This window comes from Rhincodon typus, chromosome 19 (assembly GCF_021869965.1).
Source record: "Rhincodon typus isolate 14 chromosome 19, sRhiTyp1.1, whole genome shotgun sequence".
Lineage (NCBI taxonomy): Eukaryota > Metazoa > Chordata > Chondrichthyes > Orectolobiformes > Rhincodontidae > Rhincodon > Rhincodon typus.
In genome coordinates, this window is record NC_063350.1 from 38,765,108 (window position 1) to 38,779,051 (window position 13,944).

Sequence of the window (13,944 nt, forward strand, 5' to 3'; positions counted from 1 at the left end):
TTCAGCTTTCTCATTCCCTCATCATGGAAAGCCTAGAATCAGTTTAATTTTCTGGTGTTACCTAAATTACAATGGTGAGCTGCTCTCAGGATGTACATAATATTGTGCTCATTCCTGCAATACTGATGTTGGCTCCCTGTAATACTGGCTGCAGCACAAAGGTGAATTTGCTGGGATTCACTAAAGCTGAGAATCAGTCAGCTACACAAGACCTGCGACACTGAAAGCAGACACCACTAGTAGAAATGAAAAAGAGTTTTAATGAAGCAACTCCATGTTCGATTTTACTATTCTTTGACTATGAGATTATTTAAAATCACTTGCTTTTCTTATAGCAACTTTGCAAGTTCAAATCTCTTAAAATATTTGGTGTGTCCCATAATTTATTGCACAATTTTCTAATTATATAATGCATTATGTACATAAAATAAGTCATAATTTGATATAAAGTGCTGCAGAAACATTGTCAGAAATCATGCAGTGTGGACCCTGGCTCAATTCAGAACTGTAAATGACATAGATCCATATCACCTATCTAAATATCCTGTACATCTGAATAAATGCTCACATGAATCTAGCTCATGAGTTGTACCTCATTCACATCTGAACATTACAAGTTGGTTAATTTGAGTTGGTTCAGCTAGTGTAATTGCTGTAAAACATCAACAGAATAGCTTAAATCTATGAAAACTAAACATACTGGTAAGTTTACAAATTCCAATACCCTTACCTTGCCTTCAATCCCTACTCCACAATCAGCAGCCTGGATCATACTGACATCATTTCCTCCATCACCTGTAATGAAATATGCATAGACTTAAAACTGGTTTGGATTCAACATAATAACACATTAGTTTCCACATTACACACAAAATACTTCTCAGTCTCCAGGTTGTACAGTATGAATACTGGGTAGGGTAACTTCACATTATTCTGCTTAATATCAGGACTGGCTACATGGCATTTCAATGGATTGCAGGTACGAGATTACATATGCTATTGCTGTCACTTAATCATCCTCGGGTATGAAACAATCTGACAGCTCAGTGACTACACACATCACTTTCTGTAGTAGTACAACATATGAACCACAGACAACTCGATGGTATTTCAAAACATGATCATCCTAAATTGACCTTTAAAATATTGCATCATATTCTGTTTAATTTACTCCATGATGAATTAAAACATGAGCGATATCCCCGCTGAGATTTCTTTGACATAAAAGCATTACTCCTTGTTTCCACAAGTATGACAATTCTTCAACCAAATCTCCATATGACCCATAGGCTGCAATCAGTGAGGATAGGTAACTGCACCTCCTCCACAGTAACACTCAACACTGGAGCCCCCCAAGGATGTGTCCTCAGCCCCCTACTGTACTCCCCATACACCTGTGTTGCCAAAATCTGAATGAACACCATCTACAAGCTCGCTGACAACACCACCCTAGTGGGACGAATGTCTAACAATGACAAAATACAGAAGGGAGATAGAGAGCTTGGTGACATGGTGCAATGAAAATAATCCGTCTCTCAAAATCAGCAAAACTAATGAACTGATCATTGACTTCAGAAAGAAAGGAGAACATCCCCCCATCTACATCAACAGAACTGAGGTTGAGAAAGTGAAACACATCAAGTTCCTCGGAGTGACAATAACCGACGATCTGTCCTGGAATTCCCACGTAGATGCGACAGTCAAGAAGGCACAACAACGCCTCTTCTTCCTCAGGCAGCTCAGGAAATTTGGCATATCCATAAGGTCCCTCACCACCTTCTACAGATGCATCATTGAAAGAATACTGTCCGGGTACATAACGGCCTGGTATGGTAACTACTCTGCCCAGGACCGTAAGAAACTACAGAAGATGGTGTGCACAGCGCAGACCATCACGGAAGCCAAGCTTCCATCCACGGACTCCATTTAAACAGCTCGCTGCCGTGGAAATGTGACCAACATCAAAGACCCATTGCATCCTGGTAATGACCTCCTACAAACCTCTTCCGTCAGGCAGAAGATACAGAAGCCTGAACACACGCACATGCAGGTCCAGGAACAGCTTCTTTCTAGCTATTATCACACTGTTGAATGGACTCTAGCCTCAAACAATGTAACCTGTATGCCTCCAAGTCTTTTTGATCTGTACATCCTTTGCTTGCTGTGATCTGCCTCGAAACTGCAGAACTGGAAGTGATCTGCAGAAGTTAAATACCGCACACCGTAGTGGATGCTGCTTTAAATCTATGTGCAAGGCAGTATCTTTCATTTACAGATACACTTTCCCGCAGAGCTAAAAGAGCAAACGTGTTTTCTTCAGCACTTGAAAAACCACTCGAAAACAGAGCTTTTCTCTGTATTTCGGTACACAATAAGTCAATCAATCTTTTCCCTCCCTCTCCCCTTGCAAGTAACTCATTGACAGACCAACACTTTCATTACCTGCCCTATCAAAACACAAATCAGGTCAATCTTATTTTGCCAACTCAAGCAATCTCTATGGCTTCTAGCCTTAGTTTTGCAAGAGTAACCTCTTGAAATGCTAGGATCCATAGGCCAAGGCTATCTAATAAAAAAGTGATACAAGATGGCAACCAATTGTTACATCCTACAGCAATACAGTGTGTCATTGGAGGCAATATTGGAAGAAATTTAGTGATCTCGCTGAATTCACAAAATGGGCAGTCAACAGTTAGCTTCCATTCATGTCCTAAACACTGAAAATGCTAAAAATAACCCTCCTCTCTCAATAATTTAAATTATGTTGCGTGCTTGTCATTAAGACACATTATGTACAGAATATACAACAACACCAAGCCTTCTCCTGAAAGCATTTGTTTACTCGCATCCTTTCAAGTGTTAAGGAGACTTTTACTATTTTTCTCCTTAGTTATGGGCTGTCTTCTCTTGCAACCATTATAGAGAAATGAGAGGTTGCAATAGTTAATGATGATATTTAGGAATAAGCAAGTGTCAGAGCTCATCACAAGTAGGCTATGATGTCAAACATGCACGATGCAACTACTTTAAGTTCCGTTTACTTTGGCCCAAATCCAAGAAAGGATGCGAGTAAACAAATGCTTCCAGAAGGCGGCTGGTGGTGTTGTATATCCTTTGCATAACGTGTCTTAATGACAAGCACTCAAAATAATTTAAAATAGTGAGAGAGGAGTGTCATTTTTAGCATTTTCAGTGCTTAGAACATGAATGGAAGATAACTGCTGACTGCCCATTTTGTGAATCCAGCAAGATCATTAAATTCATTCCAATATTGCCTCCAGTTACACACTATATTACTGTAGGATATAACAATTGGGTGCGATTTGTATCATTTTTAAAGTCGGCCTTTGGCCTGTGGATCCGCAGATTCGATCCTGTGCATTGCTTGTGCTGAAGAAAACACGTTTGCTCTTTCAGCTCTGCCGGAAAATGTATCTGTAAATGAAAGATACTGCCTTGCACATAGATTTAAAGCAGCATTCACGACAGCGTGCGGTATTTAATTTCTGCATCAACACATAACCACCAACTGAGCATCAGACAAGGGCCAAGGCAGAAGGCACTTCACACCCTAAGGTTTATGCAAATTATTCTGACCCTAGATATATGGAAGATTTAGACTAACAATTTACCATAAAACGATGTTTCAAAAGGCCTGCTTACAGAATTGCTTTTTTGTTCAGTTAGAATTTATAGACACTGGATGGTGTTGAAATCACTGGAGCCAAGCACATTCAGTTCTTCGAGAAAAAAGTCATTATGTTATGCAATAGCGTCACCTAGCTTTTACTTAAGGAAATATTATATATCTGATGATGCGTTTCACTCATCTGTTCATGCTCACTGCTAATTCACAGGATTTCAGCTGCACATAACAGAGAGATCACAGGTTTCATCCTGTGTTGATTGATCCCACATAGTGGTGACGTTAGGAGCAATATGATTAATGTTTGTGACCCAGGGTTGAAAATAAATTGAGCAATGGGGACAGTGCTGGAAGTCAATTATGGTTTTCACTCTTAATGAAAATCCAGTCAGCGACCCCATCCTGTCCAAAAGAAATGTCCCGCTAACATGCATGCTCCAGCTGTACACGTGCCAAATGATACAAAGGGCTGCCAGCAACTGAGGAAGTGTGGCCAAGCAGAAACCCACAATTGTAGGGGAGAAAAGTAATTAAAGAACTAAAGTAAAAGTGCACTGTACTGTTGGATCTGGGCTTGTTGAATCGGTGCTTCGCTTTCTTGTCGTCAGAAGGTGGCACTGTCTGATGGCAGTGGATAGCAGGTTCTGCCTTTGATCAGTTTACACACATTCGTGGAATCGTACAGAAGTGGCCCTTTGGTTCATCGCATCTGTACTGCCAACATTACAGTACGACCTACATTAGTCCCACTTCCCCACACTGCGTGTGTAACCTTGAATGTTATGACATTTCATGTGCTCACCCAAATACTGTTTTAAAAGTTGTCAGGTTTCCCACCTCAATTATTCTCCCATGTAGGTCATTCCAGACTCGTATCACCCTCTAGGTGAAACAGATATCCTTCAAACCCCCTTTAAACCTCCTGATTTTCACTTTATTCCACCTTGTTACTGAGCTTTTGACTAAGGGTACCAGTGCTTTCTATTCACGCTGTCCATGCCCTTCATAATCTAGTGCATCTAGAACTCCTGAGTTCTGAGGAAGGGTCACCGGACCCGAAACGTTTACTCTGTTTCTTCCTTCACAGATGCTGCCAGACCCGCAGAGCTTTACCAGAAATTTCTGTTTTGTTTCCTGGTTTACAGCGTCTGCTGTTCTTTCGTTTTTTACTGAGCTTATCCAGCCTCTCTTCATAGTTGAAATGCTTCATACCAGGAAACTTCCTGTTGAATCTCCCTCTCGTGCAATCACATCCTTCCTATAATATGGTTACAAGAATTTCACATTGGTTAGGCCACAGCTGGAGTACAAAGTTCTGTACAGCTCCAACATGACCCTCCTGCTCTTATAATCTACACTATGACTGATAAAGGCAAGTGTCCTGTCTGCTTTCTTAACCATTCTATTAACACGTGCTGCCACATTCAGGGATCTGTAGACAAGCCTTCCAAGATTACTCTGTTCCTCTGACCTTCCTATTCTCTTGCCATTCATTGAGTACTACTTGGCTTGTTCCTTCTTCTAAAGTGCATCACCTCACATTTATCAGGGTTAAATTCCATCTGACCAATCCATTTATATCTTTCTGTTATTAACACCTTCCTCCTTACTGTTAACCATCCAGCCAAGCTTTGTATCATCCACAAAGTTAGCTATCTTCACCCCCGATCCCCCAACACACAAATTCACATGTTCTAATCTACATCATTTATGAATATCACAAACAATTAGGGACCCAGCACTGATCACTGTGGTACACCACTACACACCAGGCTCCAGTCACACAAATAGCCTTCTACTGCCACTCTCTGCCTCCTGTCACTAAGCCAATTATGGATCCAACTTGCTAAGTTACACTAGATCTCAAGTGCCTTTACCTTCATTGTCAATTTCCCATGTGGGACCTTGTCAAATGCCTTGCTGAAATCCATGTAAACTACGTCAACTGCCTTACCTCACTTACACACCTGATCACCTCCTCGAAAAATTCCACCAGACTTGTTAGGCATGACCTCCCTCTGACAAAGCCTGACTATCTCTGATCAAATCTTGTCTCTCTCTCATTATTTTCTCCAACAGTTTCCCTACCACTGATCTTAGACTCATTGGTCTATCTTTACCACCATTCTTGTAAAGTAGAATGATGGCCAGAGGTGATTTAAAAAATTGTGTTGAAGCCCCTGTAATTTCTTTCCTAGTTTCCCACAACAGGCTGGGACAATCCAGACCTGAGGATTTGTCCACTTTTAAATATGCCAAAACCTCCAACACCTCCTCGCTTCTTATATCAATCTATTCGAGAATTCATAGTACAGGCGCATCTTCTCGAATTCTGTACTTGCATCCTCTTTCTATTGAGTAAAGACAGTACTCAATGAAGTACTCATTTAACACTCTACTAATGTCCTCTGACTTCACACATAGATTATCCCCTTGGTTTTTATTAAGCCCTATTCTTTCATTGGTTATTCTCTTTGCCTTGATATCCTTATAAAATATCTTGAGATTCTCCCTCACCTTGCCCACCAGCTTTTTTTTCCATGCCCTCTCTTTGCTTTCCTAATTGCTTTCTTGAGCTCAGCCCTGTACTTTCTATACTCCTCTTGGGCCTCCATTATTTTGCTCTCTTTGTATATGTTCCGCATCTCCGTTTTCCTTTTTATCCCGTCCTAAATAACATCAGACCTGCAGGGTTCTCTGGGGTTGATGCTCCTTTGTTTTATCCTAAACATGTTGGACCTGTATTCCCCCCAGTATCTTGTTCAACATCTCCTCACTGTTCTGCTTGTAGATTCACCCTCAAGTAACTGTTCCTAGTCTACTTTGGCTGTACCCAGTCTACTTTGGTCAGATCCTGCCTTATTTTAATAAAATCTGCCTTACCCCAATCCAGAAACCTTTTCCTCAAAGCACCTCTCTTCTTTTCCGTAAAAATTGAAGACGTACCATTTTGTGGTTGCCATTGCTATAATGTCACCGTGAATACCTGTCCAGCCTCACTCCCCAAAAAATTAGATCCAGTGCTGCATTGTCCCTTGTATGACCATCTATTTATTCTTACAGGTTTTAGACAAAAGACGTTAACTTTTCATTATTTTTACATTAAAAATCATCCCATCAGTAAAAATAATTGCAGTTTTGTCCAACAGTAGACTTGGTAATGGTAACAGCGCTGAATCTCTCACATTTTTGAAACTCCATGTGTGGTTTAGGATGTAAAGCAGGATCTGCACTCAGACAGCACTCATTTCCAGTGCAGGCCCTGTTGCACACTGGTTTGGTGAGGAGATTAAGTGTGGGTGAGAGGAGTGGTCTGCACAGCGAACAGATCATGTCAATCTATATCAATCTATTCGAGAATTCATAGTACAGGTGCATCTTCTCGAATTCTGTACTTGCGTCCACTTTCTATTGAGTAAAGATAGTACTCAATGAAGTATTCATTTAACACTCTACTAATGTCCTCTGACTTCACACATAGATTATCCCCTTGGTTTTTATTAAGCCCTATTCTTTCACTGGTTATTCTCTTTGCCTTGACATCCTTATAAAATATCTTGGGATTCTCCCTCACCTTGCCCACCTTGTCAGAGTGTAACTGATTGAATTGCAGCAGTGTAATTTCCAACTTTAGCACTCCAGCTAGAACCCTCTTTTAAACAGCTTCAATTAATTATACATTCAGCAACTGAATCATTCTGCTGAATGTCAGTTCTATAGCTTTAGATCGACAATCATTTGTCTGTACTCTGGCACATGATGCTAAAATTATAAAAAAATCACCATAAAACAAATATTCCAATGCAATTTTATCAAACAATGCATCTAATATTACATGCAGAAGTCAAATAAATCTGTCATGCAATCTCTTCACGCTCTTTTGCCTATCCAAGTGCTCCTATGCAGTGGTACCCCAGTGGCTGCAGCTCTGTGTTGGTGGAATGATACTGCCTTTCAATGGAGGATGGTCTTTCACATGAACTCAAGCCATTATAGACCTAAAAGACCTGGCCTCACACTGCACTATCTCAGAACAGATGCTGGCAGTCTGGGTGGCTTGTTGAACTGGCAGGATTGATGGACGGCAGACTGCTGTAGGATCCTGCAAGCCTTTTTAAGCATGGATACTTGCAGCTACCATGGCAATAGTTTGAATTTGCATAGTCACAAGCCGAGATTGCGAAATTTCAGTCAGAGCTGCTACAATAGCATTTGGACATGCGCACTGCAACAAAGATGAGGCTTTGAGCATCAGATGTTGCTTGTGGTTGGGTCCACAAATGTGTTTCTGGAGTTGACCACTAGTTCCATCCTTGAAAGGATGAGCTCCAAAATCCTGTGTCAAGATGGTGCATGCTCTTTGACAGTGACAACTGGCTTCCTGGCAGGCCTGCCAATGCACTGAGCATTTCTTTGTGCATTTCCATCAGCCATTCTTTATCAATATCCTCGTCTGAAGTCTCAGTAGTAAAGCTTGCATGATCTCATATGCTAGGGAGCTGGCACCTGCAATAACTCTTTATTTCTGCCTTGTCAGTAGGCCACTTGTTTCTGCTTATTCACTACACACAGATCTCATCTCTATCCTCTAAAACGCACACAGTGCCAGAAGCTGTACTGGCGGCTGTGAGCATGAGATCAAGTGATGGTGTTTCATCACAGTCAGTCTCTTCCTCCTCTTGAACTTATTGCCTGTGCAGAACTGCCAGGTCAGATAATAGTTCCTGGGTATTTGAATGGATCGAGGCAGAAGAGTAAGCTTGCAATGAAGGAAGTGAGAGACTGCTGGGAGAAAGCATGCATACACTCTGTGCAGATTGGGAATCAGAACAGGTTGTGGAAAGAGGGGGCAATGGGATATCAGTAAAAGGGTTATATCAGAATAGTCATCTTCAAGTCCTTTCAATGTCACTGCTGACTATTTTGGCAGTCATAATAGCCGGAATGACGACTGGTACAGACTTCTCCATTGGACAGCCACACTTGTTCCCACTGGCTAGTTACTTCCACCTTCTGTTATGCATAAACTCGTCCACCAATAGAGGGGGAAGTGTGTCCAAAACAATGTGTTTGTCTCGGTTGAATGACTGCCATTACATGTAATAAGGGTGTGACACTTGTAATTGTGCTAGTTGTATGAGGATGACACAAGAAAAATGAGCGATGAAGATTGTTGGTAAGTGAGTTATGGGGGAGTGAGGCATTTAGTGATTCAGCATGGTGCTAGGCTGGGATTGTTGATTGTGGAATGTGCCATTTGAAGATTCATTTGCTGGCATGACGACACTGAATATCTTTTGGCATTGCATCCAGATCCTCAGGTTGTATTTCTGGCATTGACCACAACATTTAACCTGTTCCTATTACCTTCACAGAATTCCTGGTCCCATGTGAACAAAAAACCTTTCTCTACATGGAACCTCCTAAATCAAAGTGCGGCAACAGAGGATTTATCAACCCACTCCCTGCCATACACATAGAATCACAGACCAGCTACAAAACAGAAGGTGATCATAAAGCCTGCCAAGACCGCTCTGGTTCTCTGCAGGAGTAACTTAGCCAGTTCTATTGCCCTGCTTTCCCTCGTATACCTGTAACTTACTTTTTAAAATTTCAAGTGCTTATCCAAGTCCCTTTTGAAATCGGCCATCAAATCTGTCTGTACCACCCTCAGCCTTCCCCGCATTCAAATTGCTTCAGCAATGAATATCAGCACCTTCCCAAACAAATTGCACATCTCCTTTAAGGCTGCAGGTTTGTTTCAGACACAGCAGGCCAGTTGGAACGCTTGCTTTCCATCCCTGAATCAGACCTACCAAAATCAATCACATCACACCATACTTCTCTGCATTAAAATTTCGTTTGCCATTTGTTTGTCCATTCCATGTTCTATATTCTATGTTCTTTGTCTATGTTCTTTTGAAGTTCTACACTAGCCTCTTCACAGCTTACAGCATTTCCAAATTATGCATCATCCGCAAACTTTGAAATTGTGACTAAGATCTAGGTCATTAACATACCAGGAAAATCATAAACCAACCTCTAAAGAACTCCACTACAACTCTTCATCCAGTCCAAAAAAACACCCATTGTATTCTGATTCTGGTTACTCAGCTAATTTCTCGTCCTTTTGCTCTGCTGTCTTGAACTTTGCTCATCAGTCTATTAAGTGGCACTTTAATAAAATGACTTCTGGAAGTCCATGTACAACATATCAGCAGCATCACCATCTCTGTCACCTCATTAAACAAATTCCAACAAGTTAGTAAAATATAATTTTCCTTTAACAAATCCATGCTGGATTTCCTAACTAAGCTACACTTGCCCAAGTGACTATGAATTTTGTCCTGAATTATTATTTTAGAAGCTTCCCCAGCACACAGGTTAGCTTGACTGACCCACAGTTCTTGGACTTACCCTTATTCCCTTTACTAATCTACCAAGCAACATTTTCAATTCTCTCGTCCTCTGGCACCACCTAAGTTTGAAGAAAATTGGAAAACACAGCCTGTGTCTCCGCAATTTCCATTCTCATTTTCTTCAGTATATTTGATTGTATTTCATCCATTGTTGGTGCTTTATTAACATGGATGGGCTATCCAATTTCTTCTTATCAATTTTAAGCCCTTGGAGTCTCTGAACTACTATCGCTTTCACCATCGTCTGCTCAGCATCTCTTTCTTGATAAAGAGAGATGCCATGGTCCCTGCTTCTTCTATAAATACCTTTGTTAGTCCCTAATCACCAGCAGTTCACCCTTTAACTATTTCTATATTGAAAGAAAGCTGCCAGTCTCTTTTAAAACTCTCTCTTTGCTGCTCTGATATGCTTTTCAATTTCCTTTTGAACCTTGTATATTCAGCCTGGTTCTCAGTTGTATTGTTGATCTGACAACATCCAAGCACATATTCCCATCTTCATCTTGAATTCTACCTTTTTTGTCAACCAGTGAGCTCTGGATTGTTTGCCCTATGTCCTGTTTAAAGGGAGTCCATCATTCTGTCAATTTTGCCTGCCATCCTTTGATTCCAGTTTATTTAACTCTGACCTGTTCTTACACCATTGAAGTTGCTTTGTCTCTTATTTATTCTTACTTTGTTCTTTGTCCTTTTCCATAGCCAGCCTAAATCTTATGATACAATGATCAATAACTCATAGAAGTTCCCCTCCTGACATTTGATCTACTTGACTCACCTCATTCCCAAGAACCAGGTAAAGCAATACTCCTCCCTCTTTGGACTAGAAACATGTCTCAGAAATTTCAACTGAACATACTCTCACAATTCTTGTCCTTGTCTACTTTTTATACAACTACTATCCCTGCCTATACTCAGATACAGAATGTCCCCTATTGTAATAATTTCTCTGCAAATTTGTCATTCTACATCTTTCCCCTAGTTGGCAGCCTATTGATCACTTCATTTTTTCCTTAGCTCCAGCCAAACAGATTCTGTCCTTGACTTCCGCCACTCTGGGACACCCTCTGTCTCCAGTGCTACAATGTCTCCTTAATCAATATTGTCATTCCTCCCCCTTTCACTCCTGTCCTGAATAACTTGTATCCAGGAATATTTAACAAACACTTTTACTTTTCTTTGTGTCAAGTTTCTGTTAGATTCCCTTTTACACTAAACTCACCTAACAACTTTAATGATTTCTTTTTCTAGTGCTACTTACCTCTCCAGGTATTCTGTGGGCATTGGTATTCCTATTCAATATTACCTTTTAAATATCATAATCCTGCTAAATTAATTTAAACATTCCCCAATAACGCAAGCAAATTGTTCTCTTTAGGTGCAAGCCATGCAGCCTGTATGTGTCACATCTACTCCAGAAATTTGTCTATCCAGCCACAGATTATCTACTCTATCACCACATTCTTATCTTCATTAGCATGTAGTATCAGGACTAATCTGGAAATTATTATTATTGAAGCCCTGCTGGCTGATCTCCTACCTGGCTCCCTAAATTCTGCCTGCAGAAGCATCTCCCTCTTTTAATCTATGTTTTTGACACCAATGTGTTGTTCATCATGCACCATCAAGGTACTCTGCTTCAGTTCAGTGACAGCTTTGACGTGGCATCTGAGACAAAAAAAACATTTGGGGAACAGAGTTCAAAATGGTATGGAAAAGGAAAATTAAATGTCTTAGATGAGGCAAAATCTCAGTGAGTTGTAAGGGAATCTAGCCCAGATAGATTAGATTCAGAAATTGAAAGGCAAAGCAGACATTGATAATAATGGGAGACCCCAAAGAGGAGGCATTTCAAGTACTGTGTAGAGAGTCTCACAGATTTAAAGTGGTTTGCAAAAGAAGGCAATGTGATAGGAGAAAAAAAAGTCTTCTCACACAGCAAATGGTTCAGGTCTAAAATCCACTGCCTGGATGTGTGGTGAATGTAGGGTCAAGTGATGCACTAGATGGGTATTAAAATAGAAATGGGTGGGCTGGGGGGGGGTGGTAAGGGTGGCAGAATAGCACGAAGTCATGATGTTCAGATGGACAGTTAGTAGAAACACAATAGGTCAAATGGCCCCCTTCTGCACCATGACAATTATGTGATCATGTGATGTGAAAGGAAGGGTAATCAAAGCTATTGCTCCCAGGATAACTAAAGAAAGAAAAGGTTAAAATGAAACAGAGGAGGTTTATGTCAAATATAAGCTTCATACTACAACTTAAAATACATACAAAATCTAAGAAAGGAGTAAGAGATGAATAAAAAAAAGAGAATAGATTAGTTGCTGACATAAAAGGGAACTTAACAGTTTTTTACATACAGATAAAAGAGTAAAGGGGTAGTAAAAAGTGGGTGGGGAAGATAAGGAATCAAGAGGAGATACTCTCGTGAGGGCATTAGTCATGGCCAAGGCAATAATAGAATATTGTGTATTTTAAAGGTGCTGTTAAAGGAGGAGGAAGTTGAACCGTCATGTTGTGCTAACTTGATTCAAATTATCAGGGAATGTTTAATGTAGCACCCAGTTGATGTTATTTAGATGGACTTTCACAAGGCAGTGGAGCGAATTATCACATAATAGGTTTATTCTCAAATATAATGCCCCTGTAATTAAAAAGGGAAAACAGCAGCATGGATACACAGAAACAAAAACAGACATTGCTGGAAAAGCTCAGCAGGTCTGGCAGCATCTATGAAGTGAAATCAGAGTTAGCATTTCCTGTCTGGTGACCCTTCCTCAAAACTCTGGTCACCAGACCCGAAGCATTAACTCTGATTTCTCTTCACAGATGCTGCCAGACCTGCTGAGCTTTTCCAGCAACATTTGTTTTTGTTTCTGAATTACAGCATCCGCAGAGAAGGCAGAGAGGTACTTAAAAAATTGGCAGTCTTCAAGGTAGAAAAGTCACTGCTGGTCAAAAGCTGTAAGGTTGGAAATTGTGGAGGCACTGATCACCATATTCCTGTAATTTGAAAAGTCGTTTTTCAGACTAGAGAAAGGAATACTGTAGTGTTTTCAAGAGTCAGTTACTAGGACAACTGCTCTTTTTGAGGGACATTAATGATTTGGACTTGGGGATACAGAACACAAGCCCAAAGTCTGCATATGGATAACTCAGAAATGGAGCAAAAAAGGACAAGAATAGTAACAGAATTCCAGAAAACACAGGGAGAATGGGAAAATGGGCAGACATATGACAGGTGAAATTTAACGTAGAGAAAGTGAAGCGATACATTTCAAGGGAAGAATGAGGAGAAGTGGATGAACTAAATGGTATCATTTTAAAATGAGTACAGCAACAAAGCAACCAGAGGATGGGTCTGCACAAATTGTGGAAGATTACAGGAAAACTTGAGAGTATGTAGTTACCTGACCTTATACATAGAACACAAAAGAAAGGAAGTTATGCAAAACAGTTATAAGTCACAGTTTAGGCCTCTGCCCTAGTATTCTGTTTATATCTGGGCACCACACTTTAGCAAGCAATGACAAGGATTTAGAAAGGCTGGAGAAGAAATTCACTACAATGATTCAAAGGATCAGGGATGAGTTACATAGATCAATTGGTTAAGCAAGGGTTTTCTCCTTAAAGCATAGAAGGTCTTTTTTGTAACACCACACATCACTCTGCTATCGCCTCAGAACCAGCAAAAATTATTAGTTCCAGATTGGAACCTACACTTCTAAGCAAGCTATATTAACTGTGCCTCTTCTGCTTCCACTAACCTGCAGTGACTTATTTCCCAGAACTATTACTTCTTACTGCTACTTCCACTCCATTCTCTAGCTGACAACTTCATTCTGTTCTCTGACCACTGTCTAAGGCTGAATTTGA

General features: G+C 40.5%; 1 protein-coding gene across 1 annotated transcript in view; it reads right to left on the reverse strand.

The window, feature by feature from the left end:
* LOC109926202 (probable phospholipid-transporting ATPase IIA) overlaps positions 1-13,944 on the reverse strand; it is a 175,651-nt gene that overhangs the window by 48,571 nt on the left and 113,136 nt on the right. The window contains exon 22 of the mRNA XM_048608579.1: positions 731-795. Within this exon, the coding sequence (XP_048464536.1) occupies positions 731-795 (65 nt within the window). The remainder of the gene's footprint in view (positions 1-730; positions 796-13,944) is intronic.